General features: G+C 43.7%; 2 protein-coding genes and 1 non-coding gene across 3 annotated transcripts; all 3 read right to left on the bottom strand.

Moving 5' to 3' along the window:
* Positions 1-1,295: 1,295 nt before the first annotated feature.
* Positions 1,296-14,355, bottom strand: DDX47 (DEAD-box helicase 47). The gene is made up of 12 exons (XM_006084258.3): positions 14,220-14,355; positions 13,544-13,637; positions 10,962-11,150; positions 10,640-10,711; positions 9,647-9,765; positions 8,501-8,572; positions 8,292-8,408; positions 6,939-7,085; positions 6,278-6,415; positions 4,258-4,328; positions 3,218-3,347; positions 1,296-1,871 (listed from the first exon to the last, which is right to left on the bottom strand). Exons 1-12 carry the CDS (start codon positions 14,304-14,306, stop codon positions 1,740-1,742), a joined length of 1,368 nt encoding a protein of 455 aa, XP_006084320.1. The 5' UTR covers positions 14,307-14,355; the 3' UTR covers positions 1,296-1,739.
* Positions 12,844-13,029, bottom strand: LOC111824993. Its single transcript, XR_002828098.1, has one exon. It is a non-coding gene; the product is annotated as a U2 spliceosomal RNA (small nuclear RNA).
* A 3,035-nt stretch (positions 14,356-17,390) lies between the features above and the next one.
* On the bottom strand, positions 17,391-22,506 carry APOLD1 (apolipoprotein L domain containing 1). Its single transcript, XM_014451709.2, has 2 exons — positions 22,494-22,506; positions 17,391-20,834 (listed from the first exon to the last, which is right to left on the bottom strand). The coding sequence occupies exon 2, from the start codon at positions 20,829-20,831 to the stop codon at positions 20,073-20,075; it is 759 nt and encodes a 252-aa protein (XP_014307195.1). The 5' UTR covers positions 20,832-20,834; positions 22,494-22,506; the 3' UTR covers positions 17,391-20,072.
* Between the last annotated feature and the right edge of the window lie 272 nt (positions 22,507-22,778).

Here is a 22,778-nt window from a genome sequence, read left to right as displayed (position 1 = left end):
TAGAATGCCCTCAGAGTGCCCGAAATTCCAGAGTGCCTGGGATTCTGAGCCTGCTTGAAGCTTGGAATGGCCTCTCCAACTGACCCCTTCATAAGATGGAGGTATTTTCCTCATCTCACGTTAGCTCTGTACAGAAGAGGTAAAACCAGGCTCACTAGGATCATGAAGTCATGACACCGTAAAGCTATAAAAAGTGGTTTTATGATTCAGCTGAGAAATAGAGAACTTTTTCTCTGGGCCAGCATTACATGACTATTGAGATACGCCCTTTATAAGGTCTTAAAAGTCAGGTGAGGTGTGTTTGTTTGCAGTTGGGAGAGGTGGAGAGGTTGGTCAGTTGGTTGAAGCTGTTTCTTAAATCAGGAAAACAGAACTAAAGAATTACACCAAGAAGGGAACAGAACAAAGGCCACAGACCTCCTTCCCCATTCCTTAACTAGAGCCACTGGTAACCTGACTGCAAAGACAATTTACATTTCATTTAAAGAAAGTCATTTTAAACCCCTAAACTTCTACCCATCCCACCATTTCTGAAGACCTATCTCCTGTCTCTTCTAATCAACTCTTACCACTTCTATTTCACAATGCAATCTTAAACCCCAAGGAACATAGCAGTCCAGAAAGAGTTTGTAATGGATTGACTAGTGTACCCAAAACAATTCATGTCTACCTGGAACCCCAGAACATGTGACCTTATTTGGAAAGAGGGTCTTTGCAGGTAAAAAGTTGATCCTTGAACACAAGAGTTAGTACTTCAACAATCCTTCCCCTGCCCTATGCAGTTGAAAATCTGCATATAATTTTTTTAAATATATTTTTATTGATTTCAGAAAGGGAGAGGGAGAAATAGAAACATCGATGATGAGAATCATTGATTGGCTGCCTCCTGCATGCCCCCTACTGGAGATCGAGCCCGCAACCTGGGCATGTGCCCTTGACCTGAAATCAAACCCAGAACCCTTCAGTCCGCAGGCCGATGCTCTACCCACTGAGTCAAACCGGCCAGGGCTGCATATAATTTTTGCTCCCCCCAAAAAATAACTAGAGTTGCCCCTAAGTATCCATGAAGGATTAATTCCAGGGCCCCCTGCAGATACCAAAATCTGCAGATGCTCAAATCCCTTATATAAAGTAGCGTAAAACAATGCATACAGTGAGTTTTCCACATCTGCAGATTCCCAACCACGTTTAACAACCAATGAATTTGCCACGTAACTGCCACTGTTAGTTTCTTACCTATGAGCAAGATCTTCTTAAATCTATAAGTCCTTTAACTTATAAAGGTCTTCAAGAAGTTTCAATCTTTAAAAAATAATATTTAAATTTATTATTTCACATGAGGTCTAATGAAGCACAAGCTGAGATTGTTTATGTACCCTAGGTATCCCCATTCTATAGATGCAAAGCTTCTTTACAATTCCAGGTCAAGTGCTGCATCACATAGTCCTTGACTTGCAGCTGAGAAAGCAACAGGTCTGTGTGAAGTGACAGAAGGGCACAACCTACTCCTGTCATGAGCAGGAACCAAAGTGGAAGAACAGTAAAACCTGTACAAAACATTCTGCAGTCATGACACTCCAACACATAGAAAGGAGAGTAAGTACTGAAGCAGCTGAGCAGATTCTGGACATAATTCTGACAGATTTCGGTCTGAAGAACTCTACTGCAGGAGGTTTCTTTCTCTTCCTCAATCCCCTTTCACACAACCGAAAGCAGAAATCAAGTCTTTATAAAAGAGACTAACGGCCTTTCCGTTTCTTCATTTTCCCTCCTGCCACCTTGTTCCTGACACCCATAGCACCCTCCGTATCATCATTGTCCCCAGCATCCTCCCGTGTACGTTTCTTCTTTTCTCCATGCTCCCTTAGCTCCTGCAAAACAGAAAGGATAGGACTGAAAATGAACCACTGCCACTGAAGGTTAACACATCCTGGTCTCTCCTCCATAAAATCAAACAATGAGTAACTTCCTAAAGTTTCACATTAGCAAGGAAATAAGACCAAAATCCCAATATACAAAAATGTTAACCTTATTAACAATCAAAGATACAAACAATAAGCTATTATTTTCACATGGCAGACTAGCAAAGATTTTAGAGAATGGTAATATCTAGTATTAGTCAAAATGTGAGGACATTCACATATACTTTCACTGACAGTGTAAACTGCTATAGCTTTTCTACAGGGTAATGAAGCATTCCATGTGAATTCAAATTTTAACTGTATACTCCTCAGCCCAACTGTTCTAAGGATTATTCTAAGGAAACAAGATAAGTACGTAAAACTGTACATACTAGGATGTTCAACCGTGCTAGTTAAGATACAAAAAATTACAAAAAGCCTAAATACATATCAATGTAAATCATGTTACATATGCATAACAATTCTTTGCAGCCATGAAGAAATGATCACATGGATCTAATTTGCTGAAATCAAAAAATATCAATCATATACAATTAGATAAAGTCTAATTATGGCTAAGAAAAGAAAAATAGCCAACGGTTACCTATGGTTCTCTGTGGGGGGTGGCTTATACGTTCCATTTACTATTTGAATCCTTTCTGTATTTTTCTGAATTTCCCCCTCCCAATGCACATGTAAACAAAAATATCAAACAAAGAATTCTATTTTGAAAGAAAAATAAAACCAAGTCCACACTTCAGCTACTCCAAGGCACCCCATGGGCGAAGTTCCTCTGTCCCTCAGACTAGAATTCCAGGGAGCAGATGACACTTGCAAGGATTCTCCTTTAGAATCTTCTCATCTCCACTGCTACTGTTACTGCTATTACTAGCAACTATGCAGTTTATATTGGCTTACCTGGTGCTCACAGAACCCTGTAAGGTATTCAAGGAAAGCATTACTCCCTAAATTAGGATAGGAACCGCTTGGTGAGGAACTGCTTTTGAGAAATCGGTCACAACTGGGACATCTGATCTCAAGTTCTAAGGCTTTCCTGCCACATGTGAAACATGAACAGTGGCTGAGAATGTGGTCACTGTGGTCAGACTGAGTCTGAATCCTGATTCAACCACTTAGTTGCATGGTCTAATGATGGACCCACCATCTCTAAGCTTTAGCATGCTCAGAAATGCATTTATTCTTAAATTCAGAATACATTACCCAGCTCCTGCATTTTATTATGAGGACTAATACAGTATCTAGCACATAGTTAATATCATTTGCAAAGAAGTTGGTAAAAAAAATAAGTTGCATACCATTCGGGCAAACCTTTGGGCTTCAGTCACACGTTCTGTCAGCATCATAACCTCGTCATCCTGTGTTGGAAAGACAGGCAGTTTCTTCCCAATTAAGTGTTCTATGCGCTGGAAGAGTTCCACATCATACCTGAGAAAGAAACATTGGCATGGCTTTGGTGGACTGACAATGCAAACGTCAGCCCATTCCAAAATATATATTACATTATATGATGCAACAGGAGTCAGTGTTAAACAATAGTGAATCTACTGTTCCTTTTCAGAATACTAACTAAATGCAATATTCTGAGCTTAGCCCATTAGAAAATCCCCCAATACAGTCTTTACTCCCAGAAAAGCACTGGGTTCATAAAATTTTTCCTTTAAAAAGAAAACCAGAAATAGTTATTCTAATTCTGTGAGTTGAGGGGAGGTCAGTGCTCTCTGGCTCTAGCAGTTAAAGACCGGTTTGGCTCAGTGGATAGAGCATCGGCCTGTGGACCGAAAGGTCCCAGGTTTGATTCCGGTCAAGGGCATGTACCTTGGTTGCGGGCACATCCCCAGTAGGTGTGCAGGAGGCAGCTGATCGATGTTACTCTTTCATCGATGTTTCTAACTCTCTATCCCTCTCCCTTCCTCTCTGTAAAAAATCAATAAAATATATTAAAAACATTAAACTTTAAAAAAAGAAATAATAGGGTGGTTTTTGTGCTTCTATATACTAAATACTATACTAGCCCTTGTAGACAACATCTCCAATCTCATTAAAACCCTGCAGTATTAACATTAGGGGCCAGTGAATTCTTTGTTGTGGGGGCTACCTTTGTAGTGTGGGATGCTTAGCAGCATTCCTGGCCTCTACCTACAGGTGGCACTGTGACAAACTGATGTTTTCAGACTTTTCCAAAGGCAGGCATTATTTCCATTTTACGAAGATGAAACTGGGATCAGGGAGGTTAAGTAACCATTCTAGTAACTGGTAGAGTCAGGTTCCAAGTCGGTCTGCTCCCAAGCTCTGCTTTTTTCTCAACACTGCTCTGCCCCCAACACGATTCACTTACTGTGTGACAAAGGTAATAGACTTTCCGGAGCGCCCAGCTCGAGCTGTTCGACCTACTCGATGGATGTAATCCTGAAACAAAAAGGGTAAATGAATTTGAGTTACATGTAGTATAAATAAAAACTATGCAAGTAAGGTCTTACTGCAAATCTCTGAAAGAAAACAAATTCGTAATGGAACATGGAAAATGGATTTAAAATTCTGTTGAGATAAATCTGCATCACCTTTTTTATTCTCATAACACAAACTGACCCCATTTTTCCTTTATTTTATAGAAAGACAAATCTACAAAGCATATCTACATGGTCACTAAGCATATTCACATGGTGCAGAGAAAAACAGCACTGGATCTAGAGGCAGACCTGGGTCACAGCTCTGGTTTTACCACCTACCAGCTACACAACTGTCTGTAAATCACATAACCTGTCTGAACCTTGACTTCTTACCTATAAAACAGGGATAGAAGACATGCCCAAACTCACAGTGATTGTGAAAATCAAGTGAGACAGCACCTTGTCTACAGCAGTTAAATATATAGCCAAGAGATACGGGTTGGTCTCAACCAGGGAGGATTTTGTCCTCCCCAGGGAATATTTAGAAAAATCTGAAAACTTATCTGCTTGTCATAGTGTCACCTGTGGGTAAAGGCCAGGAATTCTGCTAAGCATCCTACACTACAAAGGACAGCCCCCACAACAAAGAATTCACTGGCCCCAAATGTTAACAGTGTCCAGATTGAGAAACCCAAGATACACTAAGGACCACAAGCTGTCACTTCTAAAAAAAATGAGACTGACAAAGATCAGCACGCTGCATCTGCCCCTCTGACTGTGATCATTATTTAACACCTCTCTCTGGCTACCTTCATTCACCTTTATTAATAGTGTATCTGCAGGCAGGTGCAAAATGGTAAGAATGAATAAATCAGGAGCTTTCCTAGTTTTTGACACTTAACTAATCATGGACCAAAGAAAGAAAAAGAAAATACAGTAAACATTTCATTAAGAAATATACTCTGGCCCAGCTGTGGCTCAGTGGTTGAGCGTCAACCTATGAACCAGGAGGTCACAGTTCAATTCCTGGTCAGGGCACATGCTCGGGTTGCAGGCTTGATCCCCAGTGCGGGGTGTGCAGGAGGCAGCTGATGGATGATTCTCCCTCATCATTGATGTTTCTTTCTTTTTTCTTTTTTTAATATATTTTATTGATTTTTTTTAGAGAGGAAAGGAGAGAGATAGAGAGTTAGAAACATCGATCAGCTGCCTCCTGCACACCTGCCACTGGGGATATGCTGCAACCAAGGCACAAGACCTTGACCGGAATCGAACCTGGGAACTTTCAGTCTGCAGGCCAACACTCTATCCACTGAGCCAAACCGGTTAGGGCCATCAATGATGTTTCTCTCTCTCTCCCCCACTCCTTTCCTCTCTGAAATCAATAAAAATTAAAAAAAAAAATACACTCTCAATACAATGGAATATTATTCAGCCATAAAAAACAAGAATTAAATATTGCCATTTGTGATAACATGGATGAATCCTGAGGGCATTATGCTAAATGAAATATTCAGAGAAAAACAAATACTATATGATCCTAACCTATATGTGAAATCGAAAACAGAAACAAAAAACTGAGCTCATAGACACAGAGAACACATGTGGTGATGCCACAGGTTGAGGTGGGGTTAGGGGAGTGAAATGGGTAAGGAGATGGGGGGTGGTGTCTACAGGTATAAATTTCCAGCTACGAAATAAAAAAGTCTTGGGAATGTAACATTATAGTCTGTAATACTGTAATGCATATTTGAAAGGTGCTAAGAGAATAGATCTTAAAAGTTCTCAAGAAAAAAACTGATTATTATGTGTGGTGACGGCTGTTAACTTGGCTTATTGTAATGATCATTTACAATATACACAAATATCGAACTTTTACCCTGTATACCAGAAACGAATATAATGTTATATGTGAATTACACCTCAATTTCACTTTGGGACTAAAAGTCAGGTCAGAAAAGGACTCACCTTGGAATGGGTAGGAATGTCAAAGTTGACAACTACATCCACATGAGGAATGTCCAAACCTCGGCTTGCAACATCAGTTGCTAGAAGAATGGAACGAGCCTTTGCCTTAAACTTATTAAGGGATCCTAGGCGCTTGCTCTGAAATGATGAAAAAAAGACATGAAAATAATTTAAGGACTCTTAGAATCTAAGACATACCAAATAGACATATTAAATACAGGAGATAAATTTTTTAAAAGGTATTTCCCCTCAAATCCAGATTGGACTTCACGGGCCAAAAAGAAACATGAAAGCAACAAAAAAAAAATATTTAAGACTAAGGCTAGAAAATACTAGCATGACATAAGAATTGTTTAACATAATAAATAATTGGGCAATAATTTATTAAAAATTCTTAGAGATCAGAGAATCACTATTACCACAAGGGCTGAATAAATCAACTCAATGGCTTCCATATCAGAAACTACCTATGGAATTAACTAGAATCTCTTGCTTATCCTGAAAGGAGGAAGTAAGCATCCAGAGCAACACGCCAAGTGCATAAAATCAATCCTGGGAAGATGCATTAATGCTATGTTTTGTTACTGTACAAATCTATTGCTATATGGTTTATCTTCCCCATGCCACCTGTTCACCTCCAATGACACCGAAGAATCTTTACCTGACTCATCTGTCCGTGGAGGGGGATGGCAGTGAATCCAAGATTTCGGAGTAGCAAAGCTGTTCTCTGAGTATTGTTACAGGTGCTGCAGAATATCATAAAGGAGTTTCCAGCCAATTCATTTAGAATATAAACCAGGTAGGTATCCTAAATTACAAACAAAAGACAATACATGTCATTGAACCTGGAAGAAACGGTTGGGGTCCTGGGCATATAAATTCCATAAAGACTAAACTTATACTTGTTTCTCAACTATACAAACCGCTAGCTGCCAGCTTTTCACTCTTTATTTCATTTTTTGTTAATCCCAACCCGAGGATATTTTTCCACTGATTTTTCAAGAGAGTGGAAAGGAGGGGGAGAGACAGAGGGAGAGAAACATCAATGTGAGAGAGACATATCAATTGGTTGCCTCCGACCAGGGCTGGGATGGAGCCTGCAACCAAGGTACATGCCCTTGACTGGAATTGAACCTGGGACCCTTCAGTCCTCAGGCCGACACTCTATCCACTGAGCCAAACAGGTTAGGGCTAAAATATATATATTTTTTAAATATAGTTTTATTGATTTCAGAGAGAAAGGGAGGAGAGACGGAAACATCAATGATGGGAGGGAATCATTGATTGGCTGCCTCCTGAATGTTGGACCGAGCCTGCAACCCAGACATGTGTCCCCAACCGGAATCGAACCTATGACCCTTCAGTCCACAGGCAGACGGCTCTATCCACTAAGCCAAACCGGTTAGGGCTAAAGTATATAAAGATTTCCGAGAGGAAGGGAGAGGGAGAGACAGAGAGAAATATCAGTGATGAGAGAGAACCATCGATCTGCTGCCTCCTGCACGCCCCCTACTGAGGCTTGAGCCCGCAACTCGGGCACATGCCCTGACTGGGAATCAATGACCTCCTGGTTCATAGGTCAATGTTCAACCACTGAGCCACACCAGCCAGGTTAGCTTTGCACTCCTTAAACATTATCGTCTCTGTGAACTCTGAATTTCATACAGCCTGAGCCAAGCACAAGGAGATCTGTACTCAGCAATCAGAAAAAGTCCTCACATCAAGGCACAACACAGGGTCCCTTGACTACAAAAAAAAGCCACATAATCAGCACACAAAAGAAAAACGACCTCAAGGATGGGGTTGGGAAGGAATTATATCATAATTTCGTTACTGTGGTTTACTTAGTATGTTGTGAATTTGTGGAATGTTTGACTTTATCAGTGATAAACAGAACCACAGCCGGCTCTCTAAAGCAAACAGAAAGAACTCCAATCTGTAGTACAGCTCTTAACTAATCGAGAGTTGACTCATTTTCAGATGCTTTGGAAAGGAAGGAGAGGGAACACTTCACCTTGAATTTAGAGGGAATAAAAATATAATATTGCTGCAATTTCTCAACCGTCTGGTATTTAGAGGAAACAGCGCATTTCACAGGATCCTTCAGTGCTGCTCGCTGAAGTTTTTGTACCTAAAAAAAACCAAATAGTTTTACTATTGTTACTGTTGTTTGCATTAATCAATTCTTATAAAGAAGAAATAAGAAGTCCTAGAAAATTTCACCTTCTTGGTCATGGTAGCAGAGAAGAGAAATGTTTTCCGATCTCGGGGAATCACTTTGAGAATCTTGTCAACCTAAGGCACAAAGAGGAAAGGGTATCAATACAATATTTTTTAACACTCCGGTGTGGGGTGAATTTCCCGCCAAAATATAAGATGGCTCTGTCTTTTGGTTTTGTTCCATCCACCAAAAGGGTGGATTACAAACAAATATTTGGTAATACGCAGTTACAATCGGCCTCTTGGTCATGGTAGCAGAGAAGAGAAATGTTTTCCGATCTCGGGGAATCACTTTGAGAATCTTGTCAACCTAAGGCACAAAGAGGAAAGGGTATCAATACAATATTTTTAAAAAATAAATTTCTTTATTGATTTCAGAGAAGGAGGAGAGGGATTGAGAGATAGAAATATCAATGATGAGAGAGAATCATCGATCAGCTGCCTCCTGCACGCCCCCCACTGGGGATTGAGCCTGAAACCCTGGCATGTGCCCTTGGCCAGAGTCGAACCAGGACCCTTCAGTCCGCAGGCCAACGCTGTATCCACTGAGCCAAACCGGCTAGGGTTCAATACAATATTTAGACTAGACATCTGCAAATATTCTTTGTGAAGGAGACAGAGAATAGAGTAACAAACTAAATACAACACTGTGGGGATTTGGGAACTCAAAAATTCAATTCAATCCAGCTAAAATTTACAAAATATTTACTATTTGATACCATACCAAATGCTATTTAAAAAAACAATGTGATTCAGTGAAAAAGAACAATTTAAATTAGTACGTAAGAACTAATCTAAGAGAAAAGTCAAGACTAGGTATTAATCAAGTACATAAGCTATGATGAGTAGGTCATCAAAAAAAAAAAAAAGCACAGATATTTCAAAGTGTGTGGAAAAGGTCTACATCAAATAAAATGGAAAAAGAAAATCTGGTTTTGATATTCCTCATCTCTGAAATCGGAGTCAACTATACTCTAAAGAGGATGCTGAGACACTAACAATGGGAAGAGCATCACGAATGAAAAAGGCAGGTGTTTAAATCAGCTGATAATGATGCAGTTCTCCCCATACAACAGGTGTGCAATGAATCAAATTTTGAAACAGGGCACTTGAGATGCTCTAAGAAGAGGAAAGAAATTGGGAGCTCACCTCTGTCTCAAAATCCATATTCAGTATTCGGTCTGCTTCATCCATGACCAAGTATTTGAGAGCTCTTAAGTTGAAACCTTTTGTATTTTCCAAGTGGTCAATCAGTCGACCAGGAGTTGCTACCAAAGAAAGGTTGAGGAGAAAGAGCAATGTTTAAGAACAAGGACAAAAAGGAAGTTACTAAGCCCCTCCTCCACCACCCCCCCCTCAATTTCAGAAATGAAAAATTAAATAGGTTTACAAAAATCTGTTCTTCAGTCTTTCTGTTAGAGTAAGCAGGCACAAATAGAGCAGCAACGTATGGAATGATACCAGGTCGGAAAGTTCCAGGTGCCGACTATTATAGGCTGGCACCTTGCCCAGGGTGACCTTTCCTCCCCTAGCATGTCATTGGTCATTGGTTTAGACCCCCTTAGAGGAGGAACAAGGGGCTGAAGAATAGCCTCCTATGACTCCCGTACAAGAACAGGAGACAAGAATAGGAAAGGCCCTGATAGGTCAGCTTAAAGAAGGAGCTAAGCCCAGCCAGTGTGGCTCAGTGGTTGAGCATCGACCTATGAACCAGGAGGTCATGGTTCGATTTCTGGTTCGATTCTGGTCAGGGCACATGCCCAGGTTGAGGGCTGGATCCCCAGTAGTGGGTGTGCGGGAGGCGGCCGATCAATGATTCTTGTCTTTGATGTTTCTCTCTCTCCCTCTTCCTTCCTCTCTGAAATCAACAAATATATTTTTAAAAAGGAGCCTTTGACAATACCCCAGGGTAGCTCTCTGAGCAGCCCATTCAACCCTTCCTTTTGAGTATACTTTTGCTTTGCTTGCTAAAGAAACTGCCTCCTGAGCTAGTTCTTGGCTCTGAATTCTTTCCTAGCCGAACTCAAAAACTGAGGTCCACATTCGCCGCTAACATTTCCACACAAATAAGTAACTCCCAACATTGGTAGATTTTCTCCAATTCATCATTGCCAGTATCTTTTACCTTTGGCAACTACTCACCTATTACTACATGTGGTTTTTTTGCCAGGGCCAGAGACTGGGACATTGAATCAATTCCACCTACAATCACGGCTACAGGGGAAAAAAAAATAATAATAATAAACATAGGAAAGAGACCCTTAATTTTTTCCATAGTTCACTGATCACCTTTTAAAGCCAATGCTAGATTTCTACTTAAATTTACAACTTTCCCCAAAGCTAAAATACCAAATCAGCTTTTTGGTCAATAAACTTATGCTAATTATACTTCCTTCCATTCTCCTTTCACACTCATTCTCAACTAGTGAAGGAGCCCTAAGACTCCTTTCCTCTCAGAACTTACCAGTCTGTACTCCAATAGAAGACCCTAGGGCTTCAAACTGCTCTGAAATCTGAAAGGCCAGCTCTCGGGTGGGGGTGAGAACTAAAGCAAACAAACGCTGGGGCGTCTCCAGCAGCGCATTCAGAATGGGCAAAGCAAAGGCCCCTGTTTTTCCAGAGCCGGTTTCCGCCAGCCCAATGATATCACGACCTAGGGGGTGGAAAAAAAGAAAACATCTCACAGCAAAGAGATTTTCTCTGCATTTTTCCACATTCTCTACAATGACACAATGCTGGGCACAAAGTAAACACTGAATAAATATTTGAGGAACTGGGGGCAGAAAAAGGTTGAATAGACAGAAGACATGAGCTCTAGATGAGCTCAAAATCCAGGGACGAGATACACAAATACAGTACAGTGTGATAAGGGCTTTAATATAAGCCCCTGCAAAATACAGTGAGAACACAAAGGAAGGAGTAACTTACTGCCCTAAAGAGTCAGGAGAAGCTAAAAGAGGTGATGACTAAATTAAATCTGGAAGTAAGCACTGAAGGAAAGGAAGGGCATTCCCATAGATGGATGACGAGAGGCTGAAAGCTTTAAAAAACATAGCAGACGGAGTAGGGAGAGTGAGCTGTGCAATGTGCTGGAGCAGACATCTTAGGGGGAAAGGGGAGAAGAATGAGGCTAGAAAGGAAACTCATAAGCCCTGCTAAAGAGTTTTGTATCTTCCAATAAGTGAGATGATCTGAAGCGGGGAATATCATGACCAATGTTATTCATTAGGCCTGCCTGACCGCACAGGGAGGAGTCAAGGAGCTAACAGTCCAGGTCCCTTCTTCTGAGGGAAGGATGTCATAAGTAATTCCTTAAGCCATTACGGATAAGATTTGGAAAACACCTCCCAAGCCAAACCACCAGAACAGGGCCCAATGGAACGGCTTCCTCTGAGCAATGACCTCCAGTTGTTCCCACTGTTCCTGACTGCGTGACTGCTGAGGTTTCCTTACCTAGACATCAGCCCCCTGAAGTAACCTGAACATGACTCTGTTCTTTACAATCTAAAATGACCCAAACTCCCACAATGGGGAACACACAGGAAAATGGGAGCTCAATTAGGATACCAGGGGAGTTACAAGGCATTGAGAATGGAAACCAGTGAAATTTAGGAAGTTCCAAAAGGAAATGTATTTGACACTCAGGTTTCTGGCATGGGAAACTCAAAGGCCATAAACTGAGATAGGGACTACAGAAAAATTAGTTCCGGTGAGGGAAACAATGACTCTGGTTTGGACATAGGGAACTGGAGGTTCCTACAAAAAGCTCAGAGAGAAATATCTAAAAACCAGCTGGGCATACTTGCGTGGGGCTCGGAAGAAAAGTGGGGGTTAGAAATACAGTTCAAAGCACTATTCTCTCTCTAGAGCTAGTTCTGTTCTTACCCTGGGACTTGTGCGAGAGGAATAAAGTCAGAGCAAGGGATAAATTTTATGTGTGGATAGATTTATGTGTTTTTTCTGGGGAGAAACTCTTTAATTTTTATTTGATTCTCAAAGGGGCAAGAAACCCCAAGAATGTCCCCCTTCTCCTACGGTAATGTACCTCACTTTCTCTGAGGATCTTAATGAATTTCAGTTAACACTTCTGGGTCTTTCTCCACCCACCCTAGTCCTCTAAAGTTGAGTTTTGGGAATGTAGGAACAGGATTTCACTTCTCCTCTTATTAAAGTTCACCCAGTTAGCTCCAGGCCCACTAGTCATCAGCCACTCTTCTGCAAATCTGATACCCTTGTCTTACAGCAAGAGCTCTCAACACCCCCAGATACTAACAAAGGTTCCAGGGACCCTTGTATAAATCTGCACTTATTATTCATTTCTTTTTCTGTTATTTTTGTTTTGTTTTGTTTGGTGCACCGTTCCCGGAGGTACTGCAATACCAGTCGATGCGTGGAGTGGACGGAGCAAGCTCCGATTCCATCTCTCTATTCCAAAAATACATTTCATATAATGTCCTCGGAGAGAGGCCCATCAGATATTAAACTAAGAACAGATATTGCACTTGATCTTAGCCAAAAGGCAGAGAAGCGAGTCATGATTTCTAACAAGTCTCGTGTTAGTACATTTTAATCCAGTGCTTCCTTGGGTCAGCATCCGCTGCAGACACTAAAGCTCCTGATACAAAGTCAGCTCAGCCCTGGCCAGGATGGCTCAGGCGGCTGGACTGTCATCCAGGGCACCGCAGGGTTGTGGGTTCAATTCCCGTCGGGGCACATACCCACGCTGTAGGTTCGATCCCCGTCGATGTTTCTCTCTCCCTCTCCCTCCCTCCCGCGCGCTCTCTCTCTCTCTCTCTCTCTCTCTCTCTCAACAGAAAAATGTAACAGGTGACAATATGTAGTTTCACAGAATAAGTGATTCACAAATCATATTATAAGAAAAAGAAAGTAAAAGTGGAGAAGAACTTTTACAGAAACCAACACGCCACCAAAACTGTGTGTGGTCAGTGAGCATATTTTTATTTCACTTGAAGCAGCAAGGAGCAGTTCTCTGATACTCTAAGTTCACACTGACTGTCCCCGGCCACCTGTTTACCGTCAACCTACCTTGTAAGGCCAAAGGAATAGCTTCCACCTGGATTTTGGTGGGCTTCGTCCATCCCAGCTGGTCGCAAGCTTCACACAGCACATCGGTCACACCCTTGGAATAAAAACAAAACACAGACATCAGCACACACTCCCCGCCCCTCATTAAGTGGCTGTCGGAGCCCCGGGCGGGCCGGCGGCACGTGCGCGCATCCCTCACACTCGATCCCAAGGGCACCCGCCCTGCGTCCGCTCGTCCCGCTCCTTCTGTAAGTGCTACCGCTCGCCAGGGGCAAAGCCAGGTTCCTGACACGTATTATTCATTTAACCCTCATGATGCCATGAGGCTCTTCCCCAACTCACAGACGTCGAGGAGGCACAGAAGCGTAGCAACCCGCTCTGGGGAGAGGCTGGGCCAGAATCCGAACCTGGCTCACCTGACTCCAAAGCCCACACGTCGCCACATCAACACGGAGAAAGGCGCCAGCGGGGCTCTCACAGCCCGGCCGGCAGCCACCCGCGCCCCCGACGACCAAGCTCAGCGGGTCAGGGAGCGCGCCCGGAACCCGAGCTTCGGGAACTCGGGGGGACGCCTCAGCTAGGCCCCAGCGGCTTGTGTCCACCGCCAGCCGGGATCTAAGGCCACGGGTCTCTGCCTGCGCCTGGCGCCGGCAGTACAGAGAGAAACTGCCCTCACCAGGTCTTTAAATGTTTTCGTTTCCTCCTCCTCCACGGCCGGCTGCGGCGCTTCTGTAGGGGAACCGGCATCCTCGGGCGCCGCCATGCTGTCAAGCGGCTCCGGAAGTGGGGCGGCGGCGCGCGGGATGCTGGGTAATGTAGTTGTAGTTCTCCCGACCGCGTGTTGTGGGCGCCCCCCTGCGGCCATGCCGGGTTTTGCACCAACAGACCAGAGGGGTGTGGCTTCGCGGAAACCTAGTGGGAAAGTTAGGAATGGATATGAGTGTGGACTTTTGCAACTGAACCGAGTACAGAAGGGGCCCATGACCAGGGCCTCCGATATGCCCTTCAGATCCCCGCCCATTATGCTCCTTACTTTTCTAACCATAGAGTTTTAAACAGGTTGATATCACAGTACTATTTATTATAATTATTATTTCATTTATTTATTAAAACATTTGTTGAGTGCCTACCATATGCTAGGGCTATGTTTTATGCTTAGTGACAATATATGCTTATTGACAAGGGCAGCGTCCTCTACCCTCGTGGAGAAGACAGATAATAAGTGATCACAGCCCTGGCCGGTTTGGCTCAGTGGATAGAGCGTCAGCCTGCGGACTGAAGGGTCAGGGGTTCGATCCCAGCAAGGGCACATGCCTGGGGTTGCAGGCTCGATCTCCAGTAGGGGGTGTGCAGGAGGCAGGGATCAATGATTCTCATCATTGATGTTTCTATCTCTCTCTCCCTCTCCCTTCTTCTCTGAAATAAAAAAATATATATTTTAAAATAAATGATCACAGAGCATTGTGCTAAGTGAAATAAGCCAGTCAGAGAAAGATAAATATCACATGATCTCATTCATTTGTGGAATATAATGAACAACATAAACTGATGAATATAAACAGATCCAGAGACAGAGAAGCATCAATCAGACTGTCAAACCTCAGAGGGAAGGGGGGGGAGGGTGGGGGTAAGGGGGAGAGATCAACCAAAGGACTTGTATGCATGTATATAAGCCTAACCAACGGACACAGACAACAAGGGGGTGAGGGGGGCAATGGGGCGATAAGGACACAAATGTAATACCTTAATCAATAAAGGAAAAATATAAAACCTTAAAAAATAAAATAAAAATATATTTAAAAAAATAAGTGATCACAGATTCTTTCAAATTGTGGATTAATTATTAACTGGTTAATAATGCAGATTGGCCATTAACTGGTTAATAGTGCGGATTGGCCGTTACTGGTTAATATTGCGGATTTTGTAATCCAAAGAAAACACGATAATTTCAAGAGAAACATCAAAAATGCTTTATTCAAAGTAATGTCCATCGCTAGCTACACATTTCCCCCATCTTTCAGGTAATTTGTGGATACCGTCCCAATAGAACTTTTCTTGTTTTGAGGCAAACCATTCAGAGACCCAATTTTCCACTTCTTCATACGTTTTAAAGTGCTGCTCAGAAAGTGCATGTGCCATCACTTGGAACAAGTGGTAATCTGAAGGAGCAAGGTCTGGTGAGTTCAACATCCGCCAAGAAGAAAGGAGTCCAATAAACACCCCACGCTCTCAAATGATACTCTTAGAAGACATCGCCCTAGGAAAGAGTGTGATATACAGGTAGGACAACTGTAAAACCAGCCCACTACTTCAGATCCCCCATCCCTCCTGGGATCCAGGGGTGGAGCACATGACCTAGAATAAGCCAACTGGGGCATGTCTCCCATCCTCTATTACAATGATTGGTTCAACAGTGTGCACAGTGTCCTAGTGAGGCTAATCAAGGCCAGCAACACTTAATTCTGGGACTTGTGTTTGAACTATCGGTTAGGTGTGCTTCTCCTCTCTCTCATGCTAGATTTGGTATGCTGATGAGCCTGAAGCTGCCAAGGCCTACCATATGGAACCTAAAGAATGTAGCAAAAATTGTGAAGAGACAGAAAACAAACAGTAAAATCTAAGATCTGACATCACTCTTTGTCTTATTCCAGACCACAGCAGAATTCCCCAGGGTTTGCCTGGAGCAAAAAGTTAACATCCCCACCTATGTCAACTCAACAAGGAGAGATTTATTGCAATTAACTAAATGGACACTTGTTAAGACAGGAACACATTGCTACAGCACAAACAGGATCCCAGCATGTGGCTGGCTTTGCAAATAGTCAGGGTCTTGCCAACACAGCTTTTTTTTTTTTTTTTTTTTGGTTGCACACCCACTAACAGTACAGCATCTGGACCCAGGCATGTTTCCAAGGTGGGGAGACTCGGGCTGGCTGGCACTCAGATAGGGAGACCACCTCCACACAGGAGCTCTTGACTGACTCTAGCAACCACTGCAGGCTCTCTGATTGGATTGCTGGACCCCCTATCCTATGTCCACCTTCCTAACAGGATATAGGTATATTGGGATCCACCAGTTTTTAGCTAAAAATTATTACATTTCCCTTGCACGGTCAAGATCAGTGATTTGCAAGGTGAAATTCTCCGGAGATTTGTGGGGAAATTTTGCCTCCTGGGAAAAACTGCTGGAAGTCTGATTTCTAGGTAATAAGTATATTCCTGTACATGAGTTAACTGCTTTTTAAAAATTGATTTACATGGCTTGATACTGAATATTCTAAATGAAAGTGATTAAATATCTGCCCTTTTCAGTTATTAATTCGTACACAGGCAAACATGAGATTAGGTGATTAATTACAGATATCAAAACATTTGAGGAATGGACAGTTTATTTCAATTGGGGAAAGAACTAATTTTGCTACAGTGGGGGGAAAAACCACGGAATTCAAAAATTGCTGCATTTAACTGAGCCCCTCTTTATCTCTGTAGTGTCTTTATCTCCATGTCTCAATTCCCTCTTTCTTTTCACACCAAGGCATTGAATGAGAACTATATCAAGTTAACTGATGGTTTGACATATCTGATTTAAAGTGGCTTCTACACCCCTCTCTCTCTCTCTCTCTCTCTCTCTCTCTTTTTTTCTCCCAGTACACACTTTTGACTTTGACATTTGCCATATTGGAAATGACAGATGCCTTAGGGCAAACGCATCAAAGCAATTAGGATCAGCATGTTTGCGAAGGATTGTTTTTCAATAGAGCAGAATGTAGTTTTGTTGAATCCCCTTTATTGTGAAAGAGAACCATTCAAATGATTGTAAACCACAGAAAATACCAGAAGCACTTAATAAGCCTTTAGTACAAACACGTTTATTTTTCAAACTCGGAACATTTTTCTGGAGTATGCTTGTGATCTAAATACTCCTTTCCCTCCTTCTTGTTGCAACATACCATTACAATCTGCTTGTTTGTAGCATGTAGGCAATAAGGAAAAGCCTTATTCACATTCCCACAAAAGAAATAAATATTTGTCTCTAGGATCCATTGAACTGAACTTGACTAAATCCTGATAGAGGCTCCAGTCTTTATAACAGGCATGTAGAGGATGGATAGTCTTTCATTATCGATAAATTCCTATTAAAATAGCTAAGCATTTCATTAAATCATTCAAATGCATTTGAATAATTATTATTCAAAGTGTTGTTCCAAAGTAGACACTCTTCCTTAGATGTAAAGTGGGCCTAGGACTTTGATATAGTCAAAATACCCTAATGATAGGAAATGTTTGCTGCTGCTGCCAAAAGTGCCCCATATATTTCTAGGGAACAGCTTAGGCACTAGAAGAATATAATTCAAACTTAAGCATTAATAGAAGATGGAGTTAGGGAGTGGTTGTACCTTTATGACACAGCACAAAATGACAACATGAAGTACATTCTGGTGACCTAAAATGCTAGCATCTGTGCAGGGTAGTCTAGGAAATGACACCAGTTTAAAAAGAAACCAGTACCAACTTGAAAACAAACCAGGATACACATAGATTGAAATTTATAGGTAAAATTAAATTTAGAACCACCAACCACCTCACCCCAGCACTGACATTGTACTTCCTCAGACACACGGCCATCATTGGGAAGCCTGGGAGAAAACGGAACCAATTTGAAGCCTGCTAAATCATTAATCATACAGCCAAGTTTTTGTGTATGTAGCCTCAAAGACTTTTCAACCTATTTTTCAACATTACAGTTGTAGGAATGGAAAGTGAAATTATATTTTCTTTCTTAGAGACAGCTTACAGACTTTTTACAGCCCCCAATGTGAAAATATGACACATCGCCACCATCACACAAGCTATTTTGTTTATAACCCATAAGACAATGTTACAGGACATCAGGCTCCCGAGGTCTAAGTGCTTCCTTCACATGCCTTTAATTGTCTTGCTTTCCCCTGAAAAGTAGTTCAGAACCCAGGGCTAAACAGATTCTCCTTTCAGGTCAAGTGTTATCTGCTGGCAAAGTACCTTCGGGTTAAATATGCCTACATCATTTCCACATCCTGCAAGTCAAGCCTCCATTTATAAGCTTAAACTCAGCTCTGGGTCTTTCTATTCAGAACTTCCCACATTTACTTCACGTGGGAAGACTTATTCAAGGAGAACGCACGACCGGCCTCAGAAAGTCAAACTCAACCTCATCTCGTGAAAAGAGCCTCAGTAGTCTCCCATTCAATCACTTGCTATTCCTATTATTTCCTAAATGTCATGATTAAATAAAATTAAATGCAAATAATAAAAAGTAAATAAATAAAAAAACTTAAAATAAATAAAAAAATACATGGTCTAGCAGTTTTCAGAGAAGGTAATGAAGACCAATTTCCAATAAATTCACATTCCTTTCTGTACCAGTTTCTACAATGAGTGGGCAACACTGCCCTCTAAAGGGCTTCTTATGTTACAGCCCTTAGCTAACATGATGGCAAGGTGCCCCAAGATGCATTGATCAATGCACACACATCTTTTACTTCTGGGACAGTCTGTCCTTGATCTTCAGTTTGAAGACCATGAAGCTCCTAGAGAGGCCCTGAGATTGCGTGAAAGCTCATTGAGGGGATCAGAAACGAACATCTGTTGCAGTGTTTTTCAAACTTTAGTAGGCATCAGAATCACCCAGGGGCTTGTTTAAATGCACCTCCAGAGTTTCCAACTCCACAAGTCAGCGGCTGAGTCCAAGAATTTGCCTTTCTAACAAATTCCCCGGTGATGCTGATACTGCCAATCCAGGGGCTACTCTTAATGAGCCAGACATTGTGCTAGGCACTGTATCGCACATACGACTCACAACAGAGTAAGGGTTTGGCATCTCTCTTTGACTGACCAGGAAGCCACGTCTCAGAGAGACTAAGTGGCCAAGATCACACAGTAGTGACAGGGTACGTAAGAAACCCAGGACTATCTAACTCAAAGCCATTGCTCTTTCTGTACACCAGGAAGTCAGTACATGAAGCTGTAAGTCACTTCATCTTCCTTGGCCTCTCTTGGATCCTGAACCCTCCTACACTGTTCAGAGGGGGTCACTTTGCTCTGGATTCTGGAGGTCTTTGTACTCAGAGACTGGAAGAGAGGCTTTAAGCTTGTGTCTCCCCACTAAGGCCATCTGAGAGCCTCCAAGCCAAGCAGAGCTTAGAGAGGACCCAAAGGATGGCCATGTCTGCACCCTCTCCAGCCTCAGCTCAAACCACCTGGGCAGGGGCAGGGACCACCCAACAACTTAAAACCCGAGTGCCCAGTAATGTAAAGACTGGACGGTTCTGATCAAGGAAAAACAGTTTTCAGGTCACCTATTCCAGGAGGATCAGAAAATAAGACAGTCCTCAGCAGAATGTCACGGTGACAGGAAAAGAAGGGCTGCGAGGACCCTTCCCCTCCAGCACAGTTTCTTATCCTTTGCACTCAGCTCCTCACGCAGCTGGGCGTTTCCCGAGGGAGCTAAAATTCCAGAGCATCCCACAGGGGTGCTTTCTGGCCTCGGTCCTTAGGAGAAAGGATGTTCTCTGAAAAACAGCGCCGAGGGCTGGTCGGCAGCGATCTTGAGGTCGTGGCCACGTCTGGACTTGGTGCGGAGCTGGACTCGGGACTCCAGCTGCTCACTGAGTTCGTCCAGAGCCCCCGTGCAGGACTCCAGGCTCTCCGCCAGCTTCTGAATCTTGGCCTTCAGCACGGCCTGGCTCACCCTGGTGGCCCCCTCGGCCCGCCGGGGGAGGAGGAAGCCGCGCGAGCCGAAGAAGACGATGAAGTAGACGGCGTTGTACAGGGCCATGGAGGCGTTCCTCCCGCTCTGCAGCAGCTGGCGGTCCCCGCGGCCCTGCCAGCGGCAGAAGAAGTCGAGGCAGCCCAGCAGCTCGCGCATCTGGTCCTGGCAGGCGGCCGCGATCTCCTGCACCCGGCGCACCTCCCGCGAGTGGCAGAAGATCAGGGAGAGGTCGGACGTGATGGTGACGGCCCCTCCGGCGGTGGCCACCCCCAGCCCCACGGCCGACGCCAGGAGCGAGGCCCCCAGCGTGACCGGGCTGAGCGAGAGCCCCACGAGCGCGGTGACGGCGCCCGCGGCGCTCAGCGAGCTGCCGGCCACGCGGGCCACCTGGGAGCGTCTGCGCAGGCGCTGGAGGCGCCGGGCCGCCTCGCGCAGGCGCAGCAGCTGGCCGTGCAGCCGGCCGCGGCGGTCGAGCAGCAGCCCCTGGAAGCTCCGCAGCGCCTCGGCGCCCTGCAGCTCCCCGGCCGCCGGCCGCTCCATGCCCTGCGGGGACACAGACACGCATTATTCCAGAGTCTCCCTGAGCGACGGCGGCCCGCCATCGCGGCCTCCACGCGCTAGGGGGCAGTCGGCAAAAGTTAAACCTAGCAGCTACTGCCACGCAAGGGCCAAGGGGTCACTGAATTTAATTTAGTTTCAACTAAGCACCCCCGCAAAGAGTGAGACCTGATGAGCTCTACCTAGAATAAGCAGCAAAACCCACATCTTAGGCCCTAGCTGGTTTGGCTCAGTGGATAGAGCGAGCGTCAGCCTGCGGACTGAAGGGTCTCAGTTCCGCAGAACTGTGTCCAGTTCCCAAAGATCAGTGCGGTGACCTGGGGCAGGTCGCCCAAGTTCTCAGGACCTTGAGTCCGCATTTGCAGCTAGGGCTAATGCTGTCCTCTGCTCTTCCTCCCAGGGGACGCTGAGGATGGACTTCAATAAGTACTTGTTATGTAAGATGTCAATGCCCTGTGGAGAGGAGGAGCCTTCTAACACCTCAATGCTCGGGCCTCTGCTCTGTTGGGAAGATAATACTTCACAAGCGGAAGGTTGTACCTGCTTACAAAATCCTTTTGTTACATGAAGACTTGGATCATAAGAGTTGTAACACAGTCCTCTCTCTCTCTCTCTCTCCCTCTCTCCACCAAAAACTCAAAAATCATATTATCTGTCAAGTGTAAGAAACTAATCTTTCTAAGTTAGATGGTTGCCTGGAGCAACGGTTCTGCTTGTTATTCTTCCAGGCTCTTATCTTAGAATTAAGCCTCAGATGTGTTTTTTGCTGCCTATTCTAGGTAGAGCTCATCAGGTCTCACTCTTTGGTGGATGCTTAGTTAAAACTAAATTAAATTAATACCACTATGTCTCTATTATGAAAGCTTCCTTTTAAAAATGAATAGCGGTTGGCCCGGCTGGTGTGGTTCAGTGGTTGAGCGTCAACCAGGAGGTCACAGTTAGATTCCGCCCATCCAGGGCTCAATCCCGTGTGGGGAGTGCAGGAGGCAGTCGATCAATGATTCTCTCTCATCATTGATGTTTCTATTTCTCTCATTCTCCCTTCCTCTCTGAAATCAATACATTTATTTTTTTAAATGAATAATGGTTGAATAAAATAGTCACCCAACCCAAATTTTTTGCTTAACAATTCACTGAGGGCAAACCTTGCACCAAATTGAATTGAAGCCAATTACAGATGACTAACAAAGAGACAGAACTCTACACTCTGGGGTAAAAGTACATCCTTGCTAGTTGCCAAAAATTCCCCCCTTCATATCCGCTGTACTCATCATTATCAGGAACTTCTTTAAAGTGGCAAATAAGTCGCAGAAATGGAGCGTTCCGATCCAGTGAGATAATCAGGGCAGAGATCGTTTTTCTCATCCGAAAGATGAGGAAATCGAAACATAGACAGATTCTAGATGCAGCCGGTCCTTCACAGAGCCCAGTCTAGAATCTTGGTCTCCTGACTCTTCCTAGGTCTTAATTTTACTTGTATGCCTCCATAATTCCACCCACCAGTGATAAATTTCCAAGTAAAGACAACTCTTAGCAAAGTGGGAAGAAGTCACTCAAAATATATAATGGACCAGGGATATAAGCCCAGTATTACAAGTCCTATGGCAATTTTTCAGGTAGTGTCCCTCTAGGCTCCCCACTTACCGTTCACCTCTGGCTACCTCCGGGAAGAGAAATCGGAGGCTGTTTCTGGATGAGCATGCTTTATAGTTCCCGAGAGCCAATGGCTGCCCTGGGAAAGCCTTGCCTCACCCTGAGCATTGCCTTTTCCTGTCCTGGCCCCTGCTGCCTTCACCCAGAAGGATATGACATGGTGGAAAATGACCTGCCAGCCTCACAGCACATCCCGTATTTAGGAAGTGAACATTGTGTGTTCGCTTTTCCCCCAAACGCAGGAAAAGAACAGCAGGCTCTTCCCCAACTTGAAAC

This window comes from Myotis lucifugus, unplaced genomic scaffold, assembly GCF_000147115.1.
Source record: "Myotis lucifugus unplaced genomic scaffold, Myoluc2.0 scaffold_10, whole genome shotgun sequence".
Lineage (NCBI taxonomy): Eukaryota > Metazoa > Chordata > Mammalia > Chiroptera > Vespertilionidae > Myotis > Myotis lucifugus.
Note: the sequence above shows the minus strand (reverse complement) of the source record. Positions and strands in the feature narration are given on the sequence as shown.